At 37.6% G+C, this 24351-nt stretch overlaps 1 protein-coding gene across 1 annotated transcript in view; it reads right to left on the reverse strand.

The window, feature by feature from the left end:
- Nucleotides 1-1045: 1045 nt before the first annotated feature.
- The window catches only part of ARID4A (AT-rich interaction domain 4A), a 48547-nt gene continuing 25241 nt past the window's right edge, over nucleotides 1046-24351 (reverse strand). Inside the window, exons 12-25 of the mRNA XM_083837168.1 lie at nucleotides 18234-18306; nucleotides 16000-16094; nucleotides 15755-15852; nucleotides 14038-14266; nucleotides 12250-12500; nucleotides 9802-9999; nucleotides 8428-8512; nucleotides 8061-8256; nucleotides 7794-7856; nucleotides 5726-6856; nucleotides 5444-5548; nucleotides 4352-4567; nucleotides 3271-3417; nucleotides 1046-2892 (exon numbers count right to left, since the gene is read on the reverse strand). Coding sequence (XP_083693294.1) covers nucleotides 2789-2892; nucleotides 3271-3417; nucleotides 4352-4567; nucleotides 5444-5548; nucleotides 5726-6856; nucleotides 7794-7856; nucleotides 8061-8256; nucleotides 8428-8512; nucleotides 9802-9999; nucleotides 12250-12500; nucleotides 14038-14266; nucleotides 15755-15852; nucleotides 16000-16094; nucleotides 18234-18306 — 2991 coding nt within the window. The 3' untranslated portion in view covers nucleotides 1046-2788. The remainder of the gene's footprint in view (nucleotides 2893-3270; nucleotides 3418-4351; nucleotides 4568-5443; nucleotides 5549-5725; nucleotides 6857-7793; nucleotides 7857-8060; nucleotides 8257-8427; nucleotides 8513-9801; nucleotides 10000-12249; nucleotides 12501-14037; nucleotides 14267-15754; nucleotides 15853-15999; nucleotides 16095-18233; nucleotides 18307-24351) is intronic.

The following is a 24351-nucleotide window of genomic DNA, read 5'->3' on the forward strand; positions in this document are numbered from 1 at the left end:
AAGGCAGAACAGGGAAGACTGCCAAGAGGGTGCTTTATTTTTGATTGTTCCTGCAAACATGATATGTAATCTCTTGTTAAAAAAAATCCCAATTCAGTGTAATCATAATTACTGTGTCCTCAACAGTATGAACTTTAACTCAAGGCATTAGAAGGCAGTTTGGGGTTCGCTTTATGGCAACAAAATAGAAATGAATGGATTATAACAGTTAAGAAATAAAAGACCTATTAGGGTCTTGTTGATTTCGATTTTAGAGCAGCATAGTCCCATATTACATAGTTCATCTGTTTTTCCCTATAGTTTCTTATGACATTAATAAATACTACTTTAAACATCTACTGAATAATCATGGCTAACTGATATACTTCTTGCCAAAAAGACAGAACTAGGAAACCAGAGACACGTGAGAGGTTTTGCTGGTGACTTGGCAGAAACTCGTCCACCTTTTCTTGCTGGTTAACTTTCTCTCAGGATAACAATGTTAATTGTTATTCCAGGGCTCTGATGAGTACTAGTGTGAGGTAAACAGGTGGAAAGAGGGAACGGGGAAGAGAGTTTTCTTTATGTGAAGCAGCAGCAATCTGTTAGACTGGATTTCCATGTCTCATGGAAGTTTTCCATGCACTATTTTAAACATTCCTAAGAGATAAGGAGAAGCAGTGCGTGTACATACAGTCAATATCAATGCCAAAACGGAGAGCTCATCCATCATTTATGCATGTTGAGTGTGTGTATGTCTGTTTAAACCTTCACACAGTATGTAGACAGAGGTTAGATATCTGCATAAAATATAATCTTGTTTTGCTGAATTTAAAATTTACTTCTATAAATACCAATCATGGAAGATAATCTGATAACCCGTGACCCATGTTATTTCCTTTAAAATGAGTATTGCTATTTTATTCACAGCTACTGTGAGGTTAACAGTGAAAGCTAACTTTGAAAAAAGAGCCTTTACAACAATTCATGGAGAATAATTTCCCTATTTAGAGAAGTCCGGACATTTACAAGAACAATCATTTAAATAAAAATAGAATTTAAAGCCTATGTTTAAAACATAGCCTTTATTAATGCTGTCTAGTGAGCTCCATATTTATCTTACATTGAAAGAGTTCTGCTTTGCTTAAGAAAAGACAGAAAAAGTGCATTTACAAGAGTACTTTTTCTTTAATTTTCTGCGAAAATGGAAGGAATCGGAATCACAAGTTGACAAATGTTGTAAAATGAGATTTCAAGAAACATCAATTTTAGTAATGCTACTCCATCACTAGTGTTTCGTTCTGACTTTCTGCTGTGTGAACCAGAATATCCTGATATACAGTCTAGAGCATCTATGTTATTACTCTACAGCATATTAAACACAGAAAAAGGGGTTAAGAACCCCCTCCAATGTACAAACATGAATAAAAAAATTGATAAAAAATCACTTTTATACATAATGTATATGCAAACTGCTTTAAATACATGGTTTTGGAAGAGTTATTTACAAAATGTATCTGTCTGTGGGACAATCCACAGACAAAGCAGACACAGTTGCTTTACTTTATTGTTGCATCTCAACTTCGGGAGATATAAATTCATTCGGCAGTATAGCAAACACAAGAACTTGTGACAAAGGATCTTAAGGGCAACCCAAAAAATTTTGTTCCTCAAAACAAGGTAAGTACTAGGACTGCCAAAGTTTCCAAATAACGTCATAGTTTAATCCAGATGCCCGCTTACAGATCTATATTGTAGAGGACACATCGACGGACCCACTTTTAATACAGGCATGGCCACTGGATAAAACCTCCTGTAAGAGCCATAACTGATAGGTATGTTTTACCGAAAGAGTGAACTAACCTAGATTTTTTTTTTCCAATTTTATTAATATTTTAAAAAATACATAAAAATACAACATCCAATGTCTGAATAAATATATTTAACAAGTTGCAAGATACCTTATTTTACACAAAAATTTCAGCTTTAGAAATCTTGTTAAATAACTTCATCGTTGTTATATATTTCATTTTTTGTCTTTTTGTAACAAAATAAAAACTCTGAAATTACATAGAAAAAAGACAAAATATTTTTGTCAAGGGATAAGATAGTCCACTGAAAACCTATTCACAATTCCACTGTAAACATTAATAAACATTAAAATATTTGCATAATTGTGTGCTCAAAAATCCTATAAAAAGTGGAAGACTTATTACAACTGTAGTTTTCAGTCAACTACACTTCCTTTCACAATTTATTTTGTCCCATTTACATCTTTAAAACTGGGCACATTGCTGAACACATACTTTGGCAGTTCTGTATAGCAAGTGCTTCCACAAAGAGGAACTACTCACCAAGAGTTAACATACAGCTCGGTGAAAGTGCAGCAGTTTCTCAGTTCATTTTGATAATATTCTGATGTCTACTTGGTGCACTTGCTCTTCTAAGATTTCCCTAGAACACCTGAATGCTTCATTGGACATAACTTTTCAAATTTGATAAGTGCCCTTTCTCTGAATTAACAAAAAAAAAAAAAAAGCAAACAAAAAAACACACAATGACAAGCATGTCACATTGTGCCTACAAACCTTCAGTTATCAATGAGCTTAATTTCTCTGAACAGTAAATTAAAAAACAAACAAACAAACAACAAAAAAAAGGAGGGTAGGAGGGTAGAACAGATAGTCCAGCAGTGGAAGTGTGTACAGGGTATACTTGGCAATGTCAAACCAGTTGAGTGCTTTCTGTGGTTGAATTTCAGGATTTAAGTCCGTGGCAGCAAGTTGCTGGCAAGGCAGAGAAATGTGTATCACCTGCATTCTACAGCAAGCACATTTTGGGGAGGAGAAGATGACGACGGACTCATTCCAGTGTCTGATGAAGCAGATGACATAGACGCTCCTGTATGAGACACTGAATATACAGAACCTATCAGCATCAGATTGTCCAAGTATGTATCAGAATGAAGGTTTCTGTAGTTATTATATTAAAAAGACCTCAAAGATTTGGCATGTCACAGAAACTGATATACTCAGACCATGCTTACAACTAGGAAGTCCAAATTTTCAATGGACAATTATAAAAAAAATAAATCAGTAAATGTTTTTGTTAGGTTCAAGTTCTGAAAAGCCACAGATGCTCTTTCTAAATACATATATATGAACAGAATAAGCAGATAACATTTTTTTTTTTCCCCAAAAAATAATACTGTCAAACTTTAGTTGCTTCAGATTCTGTATTTTCAAGAAAATGAACATCTCAGGGGAAGCATAAAGCAAACTTGAAAATTACCTTCTCTGTCTTTCTTTTTTAATCGCTTTCTTCTCCTGTCTATGGTTGCTACTTCTGACTTCAGAGACATGTAGTACTTTCTGATTTCCTGTAGTTTTTCTTGTAAGAAAGAGATCCTTTCAGCGCTGCTCATATTGTCCAGTTCATCTTAAAAGTGGGAAGAAAAGGAATAAAAGCTTCATTAAGGTGATCTTAGAAAAATGAATGCAACTTTCAGAATATACAAGATGCAGTGTGAAAGATATCACTTCCGTAACACTACACCAAAAAGGCCTGTGACTGATTTAGAATATGAGAATTCACATATTTTTCTTTCAGAAAAAAAATTCTTGTAAATTCCCTCTAATCCAAGTCACTTAAATCAGGCAGACAACATTAATAAGAGTCATGCTGCCCATGAGGAAAAGTTAGATATTCAACTATCCTTTCCAGAATCCTTGCACTCTTAATGAAAGACCTTTCTTTAACAACAAGGCATCAGTGGAGGAGGGAAGAATAACACTCAAAAAATTCTTTATCTTCCTTAGTTTTAGGCTGTTTCTTTTTTTAAATGACAGGTGAGAAAAACAAAAGCATGATAAAATACACCAAATAATTGCTTATCAGTCTGTTCATCCAATCACCACCTCTTCACATCACAACCTCAATTTTAGCAGCATTGACTCCAGACCTTTAATTTAATATTTTGACCATGGCACCAAAAACTGGGGATTTCAGACTACATTCACTTCTTGGGGGACCATGAGAGAGTTAGGACTGCAGTGTACAGATGCTTCATAACCCCAAAATGTACTGAAGATCACCCCGAATCATCTGGGATCAACAAGCAGAGGAAGGGGTGAGTGATGTGTGTGGGTGGGGTGGGGTGGTGGGGGGGGGAGATCAAATTTCTGTCTATTAAAAAAAAAAGCTGGAAAGTACAGAAATAGTAGTGAATACAGCTATGGAATTCAAGCATTCACTCTGAAGACTTTGCTGAAGCTTTTCTAAAATATTGAAGATCCTATGCCTCAAAATTTATGCTTCACTGTTTAAGATGATACTAAAAAAAACCACCACCACAAAAAAAACAACAACTTACTGAGTTGAAAACTCCATTTGTGTACTCTAGGAGAAGCATTCTGGTGGTGGTGCTTCTCTCTGTGTTTATCCTTTTCTCCATCTTTGATGTGAGGTGACATCACTCTTGCAGGTGATCGAGAAATCTTCTGTGGTTTGGAAGAGTTCATGTGTTTTACAGGAGTACATTTACTGGAACTGTCCAGGACAGGAAGGTCTTCACTGTCACTGCTTTGTCCTGCAGTAAGAGAAATGTACTTGACTTCAAAACAAAACACTGGCATTTTAAAAATGTTATATAAATGTTAAAGTTACAAAAAGGATTAAGAAAGAACTGCTCCTTCTTGCTCGGAAAATTCCAAAATACACACAGGAAAATTTGAATCATCAGATTCACTACATAACAATCAGATACAACATGCGCCGAACTCTCAAGTGAACTGCTCTTTAACGCAGCAGAGTCAAGGGCTGACCAGGCCCATTAGTTAAGAAGCAATAATCAATTTTTTCTACAGAAGTAATAAGGAAGCTTATTTTAAAATACGGACATTAGCACAATGATAAGCTATCTTAAGTCACATATTTTGGGGTTCTAATACAAAGCAGACACTAGAACTCCCTTTTTAAAGATTAAGACTGTATTAATACAGATAGCTAACACATGATTCTGGATATACAGTATATTGCTTTATACATTTACTAAATTGCTTCAAACACCTAAAAGAACACTTGTGAAACTAATGGCATAGAAGCTTTAACAAGAAACAGAACATTTTAAGCTATAGAGTATGCAAACATTTTAGATTCACACAATAATCGCAATATTCTACATTAGCCGGAAAATATGTCTGAATATTCTATGTCAGATAATTAACTATTTTAGGTTGATATTTAAAAAAAAATTGACAAAGCTTTCACAAGGCCCAAATACATTGACTCATTCTATTCAGCTTCTTCAAATTTTGATCAAGGTAACAATGATTACCAAAACTGAGGTATGGTAACCTAAGTTCCATCTAACAGAAATAATCTGTATGTAACAACGAAAGCAGGGGGCCCTATAGATGTTTATATGACAGCACACCCTTCCCCATCACCCCCCTCAGGAACGTACCTGTTCCATTCTTTTCATTTTTGGCTGCAGCACTTGATCGCTTTGGAGTACGCTTTTGTTTTTTTGCCAGTGTTCCACTATTGCTGTCACTGGGTCTTTTTTGACCTACATGAGGGGAAAAAAAAAACATGCACCTCCAATATTTCTGCTACAAACTCTTTATAAGCAAGAAAGAAACGTAAAGCTAGAAGACAAAACAAACCAGTCAATTTTAGCAAAGTAATGCCAGACTTAAGATGACTTCAGAAACCATTAGACTGACTTGTCAGAGGAAACGCTCACCCTTCTCTCCGATGTCTCTTTCTTGCACCGCTATGCTACAATTGCTTGACGTAGTACTGGCCTCAAACCCGTTAGCAGACTCACTTTCGCAGAGCCCTTCTTGAGATTCCTCTGCCACACTGTCGACTTCAATAGTCATGTCGCTTTCACTCTTGATGCTGCGGGACTCATCCTGACTAAGAGTAAGAGGTGAGGCCACTGAAAAGCTTGACTGGGCAGCTGGGGGTAAGGCAGACGGGTTTGAATTTGAAGTATTCGGGTCTGGCTTTTCTGATATTGTATCTTCACTACTGCTCTTCTCCTTTTCATCCAAGTCATCCAAGTCTACTTCGTGACAGAGCAAAGTTTCCGGACCAATCTGAGGCATTGCATCATCCTCATCTTTTAAGGGAACGTTATCATTTTCCTCAGATGGACATTCAAAGTTCTCATTCCTCATCTCTTGACCATGCTGAACCGATTCTGCCACCAGGGATGGCATTTCTTCATTTTCAGTTCTGAGCGACTCTTCAGCATTCAGCCCTCTACATTCCTCTGCCCCAGTACATTCATTGGTCCTCTCATCAGATACAATATTTGGGACTTCCATCTCACTCTCCCGTCGATTCCTTTTCTCAGGTGAAGCCTGCTCCGAAGTTTTCCTTTTCAAAAGCTTCTTATCTTTTGTAGAAGGCTCCATTTCACTTTCAGTAGTGCTGGAAATCTCTTTACAGTCCAAGGAAGACATGTCTAATCTTTCAGTTTCTGTAAGAGATTCATTTGCCACATCTTCCTGACTTCCTGGTGAAATCTTTGCATTCTCTAAACAGGGATCTTTTGTCTTGCTCCTCCTCCCTTTTCCTTTAGGTGATTTTTCAGCTTCTCTCTTGATTTCTTCCATTTGTTCTGATTTATTTCCAAAAATCTGAACAATTTGTTCGCTTTCTTCAACTTCCAGTTTCAGTGTTTCTAATGGCTGCACTTGACTCCTGTCATTTTCTCTCAGTGCATGAGGAATCTTTGGGCTTTCCTCATCTAGCTTCTCATCATTTAGTTTTTCATTTTTTTCCAGTTCTGAAGTTTCTGGAGAAAATTCTTCATTCAAATTCTTCTCAGATGACTCATCTGCTTCACTGTCAGATGAGCCAGAGTCTGCAGAAATAAAAATAAAAAAAACAGAATGGAAAAACACCCTAAATCATCAATTACAATTACTTTTGTCAACTACACAAAAACTTTTTACCAGTATTCTATGCTACTAAAATCGATTTAAAACAATTCTAAACTTCAACAACAACAAAAATGTGTATTAATGAACACACTTATTACAGGTCTTATTATTACTCAAAATCCTTATTAACTGCTGTACTAGTAGAAGTATTATTCCCCAAATTATCTGGTATGAACAAATGAGTTTAGCAAAAATGATTTTACGTATTTGCATGACCTGTAGATATCGTCACCCTATCTGGCATCAGCAAAACCAAGCAACCAACAGCCAAACCAAACCATAACTCCCCTCTCCCCCTCTCCACGTACCCCCCCAATCAGGGAAAAAAAAACAAACAAACATCCCTCCCACACCACAATATGGACAGTCCATTGCTAAACTATTGCGCCCATCACACACCATTTACAACACAAGCACTATTATGTTACCAGAAGATTATTCAAGGGACCTGTACTAAAAGAAGATGTTGACTTCACTTCAGTTCTTGTTCACAGAGGCTTAGAAATATCAAAAATATCGTTGTAATTTGTATATAATTAACTTCTTTACTGGATGATGCACTACTGAGGCTGAGGACATAATTGCCATTACAAAAACTATTATTATACCCCTAGATTTGGTCTGTTCAGGATTAAGACTGAAAGGCTCTGGCCAAAGAAGACAGGATGACTTGCACTGTCATTTCCATGCCATAGCTTGCCTGTGAGCAAACTGTGCTCTTCAGCAGTTTCAGTTCAACTACTTCCTCAGTAAAATTCACAAGGAGGGGAAGGAAAAGTAAATAAATAAATAAAAACCTCTTTTCAAAAAAGGTACTAAAAAAACCTGAAAAACATACACAGGACTGAGATCACTCACCGTTTGATCCTCTATCAGAATCAAACATTCCTGAGCTACGTCTCGTCTGCCTGCGGGGTGTTGCTAAAATCAAAATCGAAAATATTAATTTTTATAGAGTAAAATCTGCACCGAATTCTTTGTTTTATTGCTTGCACACTGACTGGTTAAGTAGGACTTCAAAGCTGCTGAAAGCACTCTGTTCCCTGAAGTTGTCATGTTAATGCACTGCATTACATCACTGTTTACATGCACTTCCATGCCAGAACAAGAGTGTATCAGAGGTACCTTCTGTTCCATTTGGCAATGGTGAGGAATCTGACAAGTTGTTCCGTGCACTTCTGGCTCCTGATTTACCTTCGCTATTAGGTGTTTTGGATAAAGACGTGTTTGATGGAAGAGTAGATTTCAGAGGGGGCCGCCCTCGCTTTGATTTTTGTTTCTCCTCCTCTTTCTTCTCATCCTTTTCACTGTCTTCTTTATTCTGAGGGAGAGAATTAGGTATTTATTAACGTGAAACCTTTTCTTATTTTACCCTATACATCAGTTAAAAAGCTAGACTATGGACTAAATAATCTTATTTTTTTTAAATTAGGAACAATCATAGTCATAAAGTAAGGTACTGTAAGAAACTTATTGAAATAATCAGTATTACTTTTGTTCTTTTCTTCTGTTTTCTCTTTGGTCCTCCTTTGTCCACAGGCCAGATAATCCGATCAGCTTTCACCCATTCATCATACCTGAAAGCACGCATCAGCATACTTTTATTATGGCATATAAAAACTTGGTTGCAATATATTTAAAAGATTGAATTACAGAAAATATTTATCAAGGGAAGGTAGAAGAGTAGAGCATGTATTTACAAATACACGCAGTATCTGCCATTAGAAAGATTAAACTTCTAATAAATGTTATTATTATTATTTTTTCTTCTAATAATAATTTCTAATTTGCCATTAAAAATTTACCTTCTAAGATCTTAAGAAAATTTGTGATGAACAGAGGCATGGGGGAATGGAGGTACAAAGTTCCCCGTCTCTTGCTAGCAAAGCACTACAAGTCAGGGAAACGAGACAGCTACGCAATTTCTGAATAATTTCACATGATATACCAAAAGTCCATTTTCACCAAATCACGCATCAACAACAAAATATACCTTCTTTCATTGAGTTTTTAAATTATAGCAACAGACAGAATGAGATTATGAAAAGCACAAAATATACTGCTAGTGCTTATCAAAATTTCCTGATTTATTATCAAGATAAAGGGAAACCTGTAAGTACCTGGGAGAATACCACCCTCTCCTTCCGCCCAAACTTAATGTTGCCTCGAAAATAGATTTGCTTAATTTACTTAAAAACTTACGGATTTATCATGTCTCAAGTTATACAACAGAAGTGTTTTATTTTTAAAAAAAATATCACTTTTGTGATACGTTTGCCTATATAATCACAATGTTCTTAAAAACAACAAACCCCGGCGATTTCTACAGCAGTGTTAGCGCGGCTGCCAAGAGAAGCTTTTGATAATTTTTTTCCTGTAGTTCTTTGTTGCTTAGCTCTCTCCTACCCTCTCTACATGTAACAACCGTTCTTTATAATCACAGTTAACACTGAACGCAAGAATAAATTTTGTTGCCAAAATCTCAGTGCTTGATAATCTTCTAATTGCAGACGTCTTCACCGTTCCCAGTGACTCTTGTTTAAAAGTCTGATGCTGCTAACGCTAGCTGACACAATAAATTACAGGGATACTCCTGTGAGGAGAGAGGATTACTCACTTCAAGCAGGGTGGAAACTTGGAAACACACAAGTCTATTCTAAGATTTCAATGCAACGGCGTCATACCATGAACAAAATTACTACCATTGAAAAAAGAAGAGTCAGATCCTGTTACCATGTTGATAATTTAACTCAGAGCCAAGTCACCGACTATCTTTCTCTTTTTTTTTTTTTCCTAAAAACAAAAACTGTTTTGGAAGTAATAATCTTTTTAACAAAACAAGAAGCGAAAGGCAATGTGTTCTCACCTTACATTCCAACCATAGTAATGAACTAAATATAAAACTTCTCCATCGTCAATTTCAGTGCTTTTAATACTGGCTTCATAAATTTTTTGAGTCTTTCCACGTCCGTATTTTACTTTTACTTTGGTTCCAGTCAGGCAGGGTTCTGTGTCCTCCTCATCCTCTTCACCTTCTGATTCTCCTTTGTTCTCCATTTCCTCCCTGCAGTGAAGTATATTCAAAATACCCACTAATTAGTGGCAACCAAAGTTTTAACATTTAACTAACACAGCCGAGGTACTACAAAGAAGAAGGCTGTGTCAAAAATTTTCTGATTTTTTGCATCCTGTGCTGTTTTTAAAACATATTTGCTTTTGACACACTACTTTCAAATATTTTTTTTTCATCTACACTTTGCTTAATAGATTATAGTTTACTAACAGCGTATGGAAGTTTGGATGGCCATCCCAGTGGCCCTCTCATGGTTGGAAACACCATGGAATGGTGTTCTAACAAATCGTGAATAAATCTGAAACAAACCTTGATTACAACAGTTTTTAACCAAGTTCAGAAGTGTCTACGCAGCTTTTATTAGCTGTATCTACATCTTATTAGCTGTATCCAATATTTAAACACAGCATCAAAACATTGTTCCAACAATCACAGTCTAACCTATTTTTAGGGTGAACTTAAGAGTAATGTAAAAGTTAAACTAAAAAAAAAATATCACCAGGAAAGAAAATACTGAAAGACTGTGGATTTCTTTTAATACAATATTTTTGCTGGCCCTCAGTGAAGGATGAACTATCCTGTTGTAGCAAATAGATGGAAGAAAAACAAAGATGACAAGCACCACCTGTATCACTTAAAACTATTTTTGATGTCTTAGTCACTTGACATACCCCTGCAACCTGCTACACACCCACACTGTACCTCCATTTGAGGCATTTTTGCACGCTACGGTCTACTGCAAGATTTCTCTTTGGGCTGCACAGTAACATTTTCTTTAAAATAACTGTGCATTGCCTCCACTCCTCAAACCTCTTTAGCAGAAAAGATGCAATATCCCTACCCCTAACTCAACAAATCCTATTCATTATCAACTGTGTCCCACACAACTTGGCCACATGCACCAGCAAAACAGGTAGGAAAACCAGCTCAAACAATTAAAATCCTGTCCTTGACCACAGCCAGAAGCTGTTAGCTAAGAAGACGTCTACTCTGGTAAAAACTCAGACACCTGATCGCAGCTTGTTTCTAACCAGGAACGTAAATCCATTTCAAGTTGTCAGACTTTGGACGCAATTTTCCCTCGTGTGGTGGTTTTATCCTGCTGGGCAGCCACACTCCACCACAGCTGCTCTCTTACTCCCCCTCAGAAGAAGAGGGGAAGAATTTAATTAAAGGGAAAAGGAAGAGGGGAAAAAAAAAATACCAAAGGCCGTGAAGAAGCACAAGGAGAGGAAAAAAATGATTCTCTGCTTCCCACAACAAGCGATATTTGGCCATGTCCTGGGACACAGGGCCTCAGTAGGCGTAGCGGTTGTTTGGGAAGACAGACGTCTTCATAACGAAGTCTCCCCTCTCCTTCTCCTTTCCCACCTTCTATTGCTGCGTGTGACACCATACGGCATGGAATATCCCTTTGGTTAGTTTAGGCAAGCTGTCCTGGTGATGTCCCCTCCCCACACCTCTTGCCCACCCTGGGTTGGAGGGAGCCCTGATGCGGTGCCAGTGTTGCTCAGCAGCAGCCAGAACACTGGTGAGATACCAGTGCAGTTCCAGCTACAGGTGCAGAGCACAGCACTGCGGGGGCTGCTGCAGGGAACGTTACCTCCATCCCAGCCAGACCCGATACCCCTCTGCAGATGGGTTGTTTCCTCTGCTGTCTCCTCCCCCATCCACTACTCAGTCACTCTGTTGTTGCCCTGCCACGTATCTCCGTGCCATCCTTTTCAACCCGTCTTTAGGTTTCATTCAAACTCCTTTTCCCTCCTTTGCCTTCTTGGCAGATCCTCTCCTACCTACCTACAATACATTTAAGTAACAACAAAACCAAGCAAGCTGCAGGTTCAGTGCTCAGCATTCAGCACAGAAGAAGAGGGGCTCTTTTCCACCTGTATTTTAACTGCCCAGTTGCTCACCATCCGTATAGCAGCCTGCTCTACTTAGCACCTATACGTACTAGGGTGATAAAACACAAAGACAACCTTGGCAGGACCTTCAAGGAAATGGAAGTGAAAAATACTGCCTGCCATCTCCCAGAAAAAGGTCACTCCTTAAAAGTATAGTAAACTCTCCAAGCTTGAAATAGTATTTTCTTTTTCCTGTCTGGCTGAGTGAATTAAGGTCTTTGATTTTCACGTTTTAAAAACTGGTCTGATCTCCAGCTCTGTGGCTACCCTTGCTTGGAGTATGGCTCTATCAGGACACAGATATACTCCTAAGAAGGTGCTACAAATTAATTCTTACCTCTCCCTCTGCCTCTCTTCCTCTTCATCTGATTCTTTATCAGACTCTTCCTGTTTTTTAATTTTTTTCTCTTTTTGCTTTGGTGTACTTTTTCTCCCCAGGGGAGTTTCATTTTCTTTCTTTTCTGCATTCTCAAGTGTTTCCTCTACATCTTTGTTTTCCTTATTACTGTCTTTTAATTTATCTTGTGTTTTATCCTCTTCACTCTCTCTTTTAGCAGGGGTTACATCACGGGCAAGTCTTCTTCGTCCCTAGAACAGAAACAAAATTTGTTTAAATCTGTTTAATACTGACACCTTCCTTTTCGCATCTTCTGTCCAGATAGCTACCTGTTGATTTTACAGAACAAATCTGTCAGCTTTAGAAATACTAAATTTTTAAAAGGTACTTTGAGTACCTGGTCAATTGGTGTCTGGCACTGTTGACAGGTTCTTGGGGGTCTTGTACAGATTAACAATTTTACTAACTACTAGTATTATCTTTGATAAGGACATTGCATAGTAACCAGAGCATTTAAAATACATTATGAATGCAAGGTTAGTTATTTGGAGGCTATCCAAAGACAACAGTAGTGAAGGCACTATAATTATGATTCACAGTAAATCGGTAAATACTTTGAAATCATTCATAAACAGACAGTTGTTGACTGGGTTAATAAAGTAATAAAATATATGATCAAGTAATATTTAGTTATTGTCAAATTAACATCAACAACAAACGATTAAAAAAAAAAAATCTTTGATTCCTTTATCATCTCCAGAACTATTTTTCTCCAAAAAGTTTGTCAAGGTAAAACAAACAAACAAAGCTAGTGTCATGTCAGGAATTTCATCAAGGCTGATAGGTTTGTAAAAAACCCTTTAGATAGAATACATAATGCAAATCTAAACTTATGTTTACACTATGTCTTTCAACTACTGATTTAAAGGCCATATCCTTGTTTGAAAATTTGATTTACAAGAGGTGCTTCAGTAGAATTACATTTTAGTTAACAGGATGCTTACAACTTCAGTGATTTTAAAAGTTGCATTTCCTTGTCCTTCAGTAATATTTCTCTTTTAAGGAGCACATAATGACTTTTTAAGAGATCCAAGAGGAATACTACAGCACCCTAATTCAGTCATATTCAAATACCTTAGAAGTATCCTTGTATTCTCCATCAGGTTCAGTTTCCACCAGCTGATGGGTCACTGATCTTATCTATGTAACTACTAACACAACCCTCACCTATACAGCATTCAAAGACAGAGGAAGACAAAAAAAAAAAAAAAGATATCTTCCCTCTCCTATTTTGTCTATGTGCTGTAAAATTGTATGTTTTCTTCAATTAAAAGAGATATTGTGTTAAAAATCAACTCAAAATGGGACTTCCTTTGATTCTTTAGGCTGTAGCAGTCCCTCGATATCCTTGCTTCTTGATGCACAGCTCTGAATTCCATGTGCCTGTGGAAATTCCCACCCACCACCAGGATTATCCTGCTGGGTTTCTCTGTTCTGATGATATACAGCTCTCAGTAGCTCTCAAACTATCCCTGAATAGAAACATGACTGACATCAACACAGCCTTAGCAAATCCCATGGATGGTTTAGAACACAAAGAAATAGTGAAAACCGATTCTATTCACAGGTAGAATGTAATTAACAACTGAACACCAACTCGTTCACTAGTTACAAGCACATTAATTCAAATGTACAGTTGCTCCACAAGGGAAAACTCATTATGTAAACTGTTCAGTATACAAAGGGGTTTTGTTAAGTACTAAATAGAAATCAGTTCGAACTACTTACCCTTGGGGATCTTAGTTCTATTTCTTCTTTTTCACTCTCACTGCTGGAATAATTTTCTTCTGCTTCTTTTTTTACTTCTGTTGGAGGCATTTTTTGTTCCTCTTTCACACTTTCCTCCATTGGTTCCTCGTGTTTCTGTATGTCTTCTACCACTTTTGGTTCATTGTGATGGATGGTCCTGAACTGAATGTTTGCCGAACGGCAGTATTCTTCAAAACCATAAAGATACCTACAGGTAGAAATAAAGATTCATTTATATGTTTCACCTTCTGTTTTTTAATTCATTGAAGTGCAAAAAAAACTATTTTTCTGCTTGTAGGGAAGAGCAGGAGGAGTAGTAACTTCAGGAAAAAAAAAGCCAGAGGAGGTTTTGAAATGAAACAGTTCTGCACACAAGTCAAGCGGCGAAAAAGAAAACTCTGCATGTACACACAGGTGCTTCTCACACATTTAACTTCATCTCTGTCCAATTAAGAACTCATGACAGTAAAGCTTACGAGTATGTACACTATTTTGCAAACATACACTGACAGCTAAGATCAGCCCAGTATTATAATACGGGCATACAAACAAGTTACCACATGGTAACAAATCGTCGTGCATCAGCTTGTCCTCTGGTAACTGCCTGTGCACACACTCTAATCCAGTTACAGGTGAGAGAAGTATGAACTAGCTTATCCCTCAAAGAATAAATATGTAAATCACAACACACCATCATGTGTCCATACAACATCATTACCTCCACTGTAATAGCAACTTTGCATACATTTTTTTTTTTTTTTATCGTACATACTCTTCCCTGTAAAATACAGACCTTAAACATGTGCCCGGTTCAAATCCCACTGAAGATAGTCTGAATATTTTCAACTTCATCAACATTAACATGAGTTGAGTCATTAGCGATCCCTATTCAATCAGCCAAATTTCCTTAGGTTCGAGTCAAGAGAACCTCATTCTTCCCTTTTACTCAAAAAGCCCGATTGTTTCTCGCTCAAAATTTCAGGAGAATAAATAATTAAAATAATCTTTATTTAGAAAACGAGACTGAAAAATGTAATTCCTAAAAGGTTTCCACTTCAACAGTTATAGCCTCACTGAAAACCAGGGGTCAGAATAAAAAGTGTTACGCATTTTCAATTACAGTAGTAATTTTGCTACTCAATACCGTCACATCACCATAGCAATGTACATCGGTTATGCTCTAAAGCTATTACTCTACAGACGCCACACAAAGATGACATTTAAACATGCTGCCTGGAACACATCTTTGTCTACCAACATGTGTGAGGAAGTTAAAGAAACTGGTATAAAATTCTGCTCACAGCATGCAGCATCTACAGGCTTCAAAGAGCATGCGACTGAGATCAATAACCACAAATTGCAAAGCTGAATTTGCCCAAACCTTTTTGCTCCTAAATAACTGACTGTTATATTCTGAAATGGCAGCATCACCTGCTGAAAATAAATGCTTCTTGATAAGAAAATGAGCAGGATTCTACTGTTTTACAGCAGCAAGAACTTATCCAGTCCTGACCACTCCTCCTTTTCTCCATTGTTTCAATCCTTGGCACTGGAAAACGCTCAAAACTCCTCATTAACTGAAGAATGTCAACTACTGTTTCATTAAACTATCAAAAATTGCTTTAATATTGTTCAAGTTATTAAACAAAACAAACAACTAAGAATGTTTTCACCATTATACAATAGGAGAACTTACTTTCTATAAGCAGTTTTTACATTGTAGGAAGCAGCCGAGTTCAAAATAGGAATGCCAAGGTCCATATAAATTTGCTTCCATACAGCACCGCTCTCAATCTTTGATGGGGGAAAAAGAAAAAAAAAAAGGTAAGTTCTCAGGTTTTGTTAGCCAAGAACATTAAGGAATGACACTTAACACAGACACAGTTCACAACCTTTAAGAACGATGAGACATGTTTAGTTTAGGAAACATCCGACACTTACATTGTCACACCCACCCTGCTGATATACCAGTCTAAAAAGTTTGAAGAGATTAAGGTCCTTGTAGCCCAGAACAGGTGGTTTGTTGATAGGAGTACCTAAATAGAACAAAGATAGAAATAAAATGTTATCACACAGAACAGAAAACTGCTGTTTCCATTCCTATAGCGCCCACTTGATTACCTGGATACACACTCTTCACACTTGACACCTTTCTACATTCTAACATCTCTATTTAATAGTTCTGTATGTTTCAGTTTAGTAGTTTCCAACCCCTCTTTTGGGTACATCGCATATTTCTGGGTGGTTTATTAGCATACTGCCACCAGCTGCTTGATAACTCTGATTTCTTGATCTCCTTTCCAGTTTGTGCAATAATCCCTATCCAGCTGGCTGCATCCCACTGTTCCTCTCTTGAGGGTGGGGGCAGCCAGAATTGCAGCAAACTCTGCAGAGTGCCTGATAAATGCTGGAATATAGCAATGTGTGAAGACAGTAACTCAAAACACTGTGGTCTGAAAGGAATGTGAAAGAAGCAGAAATGCTGAACTATGAAAAGATACACAGGCAGGATGTGAAACAGTATGGTCCTAACAGGACGTGAATATTTGGGACAATTCTGAGAAAACGAAAGAATTTGACTCAGATGAGTGGGAATTATATAAAAAATAATAATTTCAAAAGGAGAAACCAAGTGACTTGGGAAAGCAGCTGCCTGTGTAGATGGTATTCATCCCAGCATGGAGGAATATCAAAACTCTTCCCTGCTGCTTGTCATCTTCCTTCATCTTCACGCAATCGTATTTGGAATCTTGAAAATAACTTTATTTGGGAATGCTGACATGATTATATGAATCAAAATATTCTTAGTGAGAGAAGAGAATGTAGAACAAATCTGGTGGGAACAAATGTTGCTATAAGAGCAGGGGGAAAAAACGTAGATGGGCAGGGAGAAAGACCCAGTCCTGAAGAAGACATGCATACTGCTCACTCAACATGCTAGCTTAAAGAACAGTTTCTAGACTGGGACTTCAAATTCAGTGCACAAACACTTCTTTCTCCTCTGCAGATCACTGACATCATCTCTCTACTTGGTTCATAGTAGGTTTGGTAAGAGTGTTTAAGAAAGGGAGCAGGGAAAACAGAAAAGGGGGAAGAACCAGCCTACTAGAAATCTGGATTTTACACAACCAACATAGGTTTTTTTCTTTTTCTTTTTTTCCCTGAAATAACCTGCCTCGGAAGAATAACAGGCTGTCTCTAAAAACACTGGTTCTACACAAATGGCCTCAAAATGCTGTACTGCAGTATACCCTGCCATAATACATGATCTGTGATAAGCACCTGGTAATATTGAACAGACTTGGAACTCTTATTATTGAGTGGTCAAGAACAGACCTCATCCATAGGGACGCAGAGCCTCTTTAACAAAGCTAACCTGATTTTTTGCTTTCACTTTAAATCCAAGAAAATGTTGTACTTTAAAAGGAAATAAAGGAGAAATATTCTGATGCTACATGCATTCCATTGTCGTGTCAGTCTCATCACAACTTCAGATATGAACAGCTTATGTAACAGTTCTCCCAAGTCAGCAGGTACATCCTGCTCTCTATCTGTACACTGCATGTGTACTACCAATGGATGTCTTACCCCACAACTTTAACTGCTCCAATTTATAACAGTCTCACCTAATTCTGTAAAGAAAAGCATTTAAAATACACTGTTTTCTTGTTCTAGCTACTGGACAAGGCAGAATTTTGATTCTTCAGGTGAGTATCATGATTAAGACAGCTCTGCAAGGAGCTGAAGATGGCACATCTCCTATTATCTGCTGGTTGAATTTCATCATCCGTGAATAGCTGCCTCAGGTTCCAGCCTGAGATTAACAGCAGCAGAATTCCCAGCCGTGGCTGTCACAACAAGAAATCAACCAAGAGCTTATTTAACAGCGATTGTTAACACAAAAAAGGTTTTGTAAAAGCAAAACAAAACCAGAACACCTCAGGGGGGATTTATGTTTCCTTTGTGCACTGTGCTTCAAAGTATTTGAAGTAGATCTGCCACATGTGAAAATGAGAAGTGTTTATCCTTGACCAGACCAGCTCTCACCCCGGTCCACTGATGTGAGAATATGCTCATAACAACATCCATTACATTTCAAGATACTTTTAAAGCTATTAGAAAACGTGGACTGAAGTTTTTTGTTTGTTTGTTTTAAATAATTAATTTGCTATTACCTCTGTCTTCCATAAACTTATAAAGCTGTTGGAGGAAGTTGTCCCTCTCTTCAGGATCAAGCTCTTCCTCAGGCTGTGAAAACAAATGCAGTCATAATGAAAACAAAGCATGCAAAGCAACAATTTATTTGTATAAAAGCATAATGGCAAAAACTAAATCAAAACCACTTTCCACTTGGCCCTACAGTCACAGGACGGCGAAACATCCAGAAGACAAAATCTCCTCAGGAGACTGAAGTGGGTACCTCAAGAGGACAAAAAGGAAGTGCAGGTTAGAGAAAACCTCAATCCGTGACAGAAAGAGCCTGAGTGTGATCCTCAAAATGAAAATATACATAATACCTGATACTAATACAGAAAAGATCTCTTATTTACAGGACCAGAGCAGTTCACAGGAATGCTAGGTTTTGTTTTTTTTTCCCCTCAGAGCTCATATTTGGAAACGCTTTTACAGTCACTTCCACAATTCTCTGACCACTTATCTTCCATAATTTAGTATTATTATAAACTCCTGGATCTTATCTTTAAAACTTAACTCCTCAAAGAAACTCTTACAAACTTTATGGGAAGGAACCTAAACTGTATAACAAAGATTTTATTCTTTGCAGGTGAAAATTGTGAAAATAAAGTACATTTGGGAAGCGGAGAGAAGGGGGGAAGACAGAAGGCAAGAGGAAATAATTTCCACGTATCTACATAAACTTAACAGCATTCTGAGATTCTAGAAGAGACCAAAAAAAAAAAAATATCTTTTCCCTGCAACACTTTACGCATGCCACATTCTTCCTGCCAGCCTGGCAATCACAGGGATTGCTGGTAAGGCAGTTTGCTCAGGGAAGACTGCAGCTGTCTGAAAGGAAAGACATACAGTACGTGTCAAAAATCTTACCCTTACATTATTAAAAATAACAGCAAAGTCACACGCAGTTCCAGAAGGAAACCAGAACAGTAACTTCAGTTTCAGCCTTCTCTGCATTCTATAAACTTTAAGCTTCGAGGCAGGAAGATATGCAGTAAAATGTAAATGTATATGCTACTGCCTTGTTAACCAGAAAGCAATCTGCCAAGCATCGTGAATCTCAGCCCTCTCTGCTTCAGTGAATTCTAAGCTTCAAAGCCCAACAGGGATCACCTGTAGTCAGGCAGAGACGGGATCTGCTTCTTATTTTCCCATTTTTTCTTGTGAAATAATTTGAGGAAATTAAATGAAGAATCAGAACACTGCACAGTATCATCTACCATTTACTCATGCTGTGTATTATAGGGATTACATAAAGAGAAACAGTTATCTCAAGAATTATTATGTTCTTCCAGGTTAAGCAATGAATTATTGCTATAGAAACCACAGCTTTTTTTTCCTCTTAACAATCTAGACTGTGAACCAACTTCACGATCGAGAAATTTCTAACAGCTACTGTAACGTTTACCGATTGAAGGCAATACAACTCACACTACACTAACTCAATCTATCTAAATAACTGTAAACATTCAGAAATATTTCTGAATACTTGAACTCGAACCATTTCTTTTACGTGGGCATAATGCCAAACCAGAGCTGTAGGTCAGAACAGCAGAAACGGAGGTTAGGAATAGCATTCTTGCAGACAGAACGTTAACCATTTCACGGACACCACGACTTTTCACCTGAAGAAGAACAAAAAAGGAAGGATGAAAAGCTTTTACATTCTTATAGAAGCAGGACAGAAAACCTGCCTGCAGTATTCATTCATCCACGTGAGACACCCTGACTGCTGCACCTCCTTCTCTCTGGTGACAGCACGAGCGAGGCTGGCACCCCTCGACAGCAAGAGTCTGACTCGTGCCTGGTGCCCACGCCAGGGAAGACACCGACTCCTTCTGAGAGGTGACTTGAATATGACCTGAATGCTATCCCCAGAGGAATAAGTCATAGACTTTTTTTTTTTTCCCTAGTGACCAAAATTTTGTATTTAAGAAAAAGAGAAAGAGATGAGAAACTCACTAGAGAGATCAACCCTTCACATGCATTATTATTGCAACATTGAGACACATGGATTTTTTTAAGCGATCATTTTTTTCATCAAGGTTATTTGTTTCGTATTTGTAACTGGGCATATGACCTCCCAGAAGTGTCTGATGTTTTCTTTAACTATACAAACCATTACCCAAGATGGTGAATCAGCATTCTTCCAAGCTGCACCTGAAGTGAAGAAAACCTCTGAGAAACACTGATGCCACAACCTGCCATCAGTGAGGGACTGAAGAGCTACAGTTCCCCAAATGTCTTTCCAGCAAGCACTGGGGCAACGCTTCTCCCCTCCAGAACTCACTTCTGTATCCAGACACTTATACCCTTACTATACTATATACTTATTTTAGGTTGGGCATAAGTAAGTTCACAGTGATGATTCTTCAAAATTAGTTTTCTTTAGAGCATTCTGTCTCTCCATTCATTTTTTCCCTATATAGATGTTGAAAAAAGAGAGGCACTACCCAAAGGTAAGTTCTAGCGAGAGGCAAAACAGTATGAATTTTTTAAGTGGCAGAAGTTCAAAAGTGAGACCTTTTTGTTGTTCATCCAATATCCATAACTAAATGCAACATGAAAATATTTGTTTTGTTTCAGGGCAAAGCACATTTGAATTTCATAAAAAAACAACAAAATGTCCGTTTTCAATTAAAAAAAAAATTAGGGTGCTTGAGATGTTGTTCTTCCTTTCTAACTAGCAGATCCCATCAGTTAGAGAATACTGTAAACACTGAAAAATGAGAGCAGCAATAAAAACAGGATCTCTGTATAATGGATTTCCAAATTTCCATTTCATATGACCTTCCAACTAATACTAATAGCACCTGTAAGTATCTTGTAAAAGTATTTGGTGGTTCTTGTTATCAAAATAAGCACAACATAAAACCCACTGAAACTTGCAGAAAACTTGTAATTGGCTTTGCTTCATTTACTTTCAAGCCCCTTTATTTACCAGGAGCTTTCCCTCTATCTTTAGTGTGATTTTAAAAAAGAATACAGCTCTCTTACCCTGACTCATCATTTACTCTCCAGGAAGCTGTTAAAGCTTCTGTGGATGCTAACCTGTGGAGCTGAGTGGGAGCAGAAAGGAAGCAGCAGCTTGTTTTATAAAACAAAGAATGAATCCCTACCTACATGATATACTCAATCACCACTGAGCCGAGGTACCAGGGACAGATCTTTCTTTTATGTTATTAACGGCTGACAATACCATAAACTCGTGTGAAAGAAATGCAATCAAAGAGGAAGAACAATGTGTGCAGGATCTGGAGTTCAGAACAGTATGCCATCAAGATAAGGTGCCAGAAACAGCGTAATTCTGTTGCTTCAGAGTATTTAATTACGTTTTTGTCACTTGCATATTTGCTTTCTGATACTGAGTTTGAATGCTAATTAAGGAAATGAAAAGAATTAAACTGACTGCAACAAGTTAACAGCTTTATACCATGTGAAGATGAGAGAAGTCTTAAAATGTTCGTTTCTATCAATAAGAACCAAGAATCCAATCATCCTCAGCAGTGGCTCTCCCAAAAGCTACACCTCGTTTGTAACCTTCTTACTCACCTTTGAAGAATATTCTGAGAATGGCTGTTAGCATGACACTGGGAGCGAGAAATTCTTTTTTAAGAACATTTGCTCGTGGTATAACAGGCCGTGCTTCACAGTAGCCAAACTCCTACACATGCCAATTCATTTTTTTTTTTAAAATACATAGACCACTTCTTTCTGAAGGCCAGACTTCTTTAACTTTGAAGTTACAATATTTCTGTACGCAGTTAGCTTTTTCTATATTTTGTTACATACACATAGGATGCAGCAGAAACGCACAATTGAGGTAAGGTGTTACCTGGTCACTTAAAGAGAAAAGGCTACATGGAAACCAAGAACTACTTTGAAGTGAAACTTAAGTATTATAACTAATAGATGACCACCACCGGTCATTTGGAGGATTCTCAAGGCTCCTAAAACACACCACGGATTTCATACACTCATCCTTCTTTTATGAACTTAGTGCTCATGAAATACATGATAATGATTATCGTGAGAACTCAAATCCTTGCTCATTTGCAGAATGGCTACATTGGAATTTCTTCTGGCATTTTCCCTGCTCAAAAGTGTAAAGCAATTCTGACTGCTGTTGTGATAGAAGAACCCTAAACACTTTAAGTTAATGCACACTATTAAACCTGCTACACGTGTGTCTGTCAGGTGACAGTCAAAATGAAGAATGAAAGAAAAATCCCCTAAGCACACACATGGAGGTGCTACAACTCTTTTTTTTTTTTTTTTCCCCAACGGCAAGAGAAGCATGGAGATAAGCTAGCTAGATTATTTTTTCTGACCACGTTAGGCATGTTCAATTAGGAGGGGATAAAGTGAAAGAAGAAAAAACTGTACTAAAGCAACAAGTTGGAAGTCTTTCAAAGATGGTATTATAACTAATTCCACAACTAAGACAGAAATCCCCTTTTCCAGTTCATGATGTTATAAGATACAGTTTCGAAACTTGCAAAATTCAAACTCTAAAGAACAAATTCCTTACTTTCATTCTGATCTTACGTAAATAGGTCTATTAAGAACACGTACTGAAAATATATTTCAAATAACTGTAGGTTGAAATCTTGATTCCTTCAGAAACGGGAAGGCCTACAACAGGGAGACTAAGAGGACCAGACGTTGCCTATATATTCCCTTGTAAAATGGCAAGTATTTAATTACTTAATCCTGAGAAACAAATAGGTATAATTTCTTCCCTGACAGAACAACTAAAGTAGAAACAAATACAGCAATATATGTAATAGGATTTATAATAAAAATCAAGTAATACTCCAAAAGCTTCTATTTCCATGTGGAGATGCTGGAATTCAGATTTTTTCTTTCCTTCTAACTGCAGTGTATTCTTTGACTACCAAACGTCCCCTGAAAATACAGCCATCCCTCTTATTCTGCCATGTTGAAAATTGGAGAAAAACCAAGAGATATCCAGATTCTTATCTGGAGTCAACCCAATAGAGTGATTTTTTAAAAACTTCCATTTGTTAAAGATTTTTTTCTACAGTACCTCCTCATTTTTCATCTTTTGTGACAAAAGCAACATCTGTTCTGTTACTCAAACTTCACATTGTGAATCAAAAGTAATCCTGAGTTGCGTCATATGTTGCAATTATTGCCAAAAATCCAGCCTTTTGAACATGCTGAGCAACTCACTGTAATACAGCCCTTGGTAAAGCCGATGACAAGCAATTTCCACGTTTTCCTCCGTCACAGTCAACTCTGGGCCACCCAAGTCAGCTACCAGCAACGAGGATTGGCATCTCACCACCACCACCATATTGTTCCCATTCCTCAGAATATGAAAGACATCACAGAACAACCGTGTAAACCCTGAAAATAATAATTCTAATTGTGCTAATTCTACCACACTCTGCATATTTCGTGGAAGGCAGCATAATTAGAAAGACAGTCTCTGTCAAAACAAAGTTACAGATTTTAACCCAGCTACTGGAAAAATAGTAGGATCTATTATCACCAGCTACAGCAGGTCTCTGCTCCATTATCATTATAAAAGATTCTACTCCCGAAAAACAGGATCCCTTCCATTCTCACAATTAGGCTCTTCTGACTGACTTTATGCTCTCATTATATATTAAGTAGGCCTGGGTCCGTTTGATTGATGTGATGAAGGCCTATCGTGGCTGGTCAGCAGCAGGCCAAGCCTTGACAGCAAAGCTGCTGTGCATTTCAGACGGTGGGAGCGCAGGGCGTGGAGGAAAAAAGAGCATTTTGGAAATCTCTCCGTCACATCTCCAGCTACATTGCACCTTGCAGTTCTAAAACAAAAGGTTTGCTGAGAGTATTCTGGCAGAGGATGGACAGAAGCTGTTTTGACCTTGATAATAAAGGAGGAACTTTACAAAAGGTAAATGAAAAATTTGAGTAATTCAACATTTGCAGTGAAATACAGGCAAGGCACTATCATTCATTTGTCAATTCTCTTTGCAACCGATATCACTGCCCTTCTAAGGGAAAAGAAAAAAGGAAATTACGACAAAATTCTCGAAATGATCTTTAACTGCAGTATCTAGCTTGGCCCACAATTAAAATAAGATT

Source organism: Anser anser, assembly GCF_964211835.1.
Source record: "Anser anser genome assembly, chromosome: 5".
NCBI classification, from domain to species: domain Eukaryota; kingdom Metazoa; phylum Chordata; class Aves; order Anseriformes; family Anatidae; genus Anser; species Anser anser.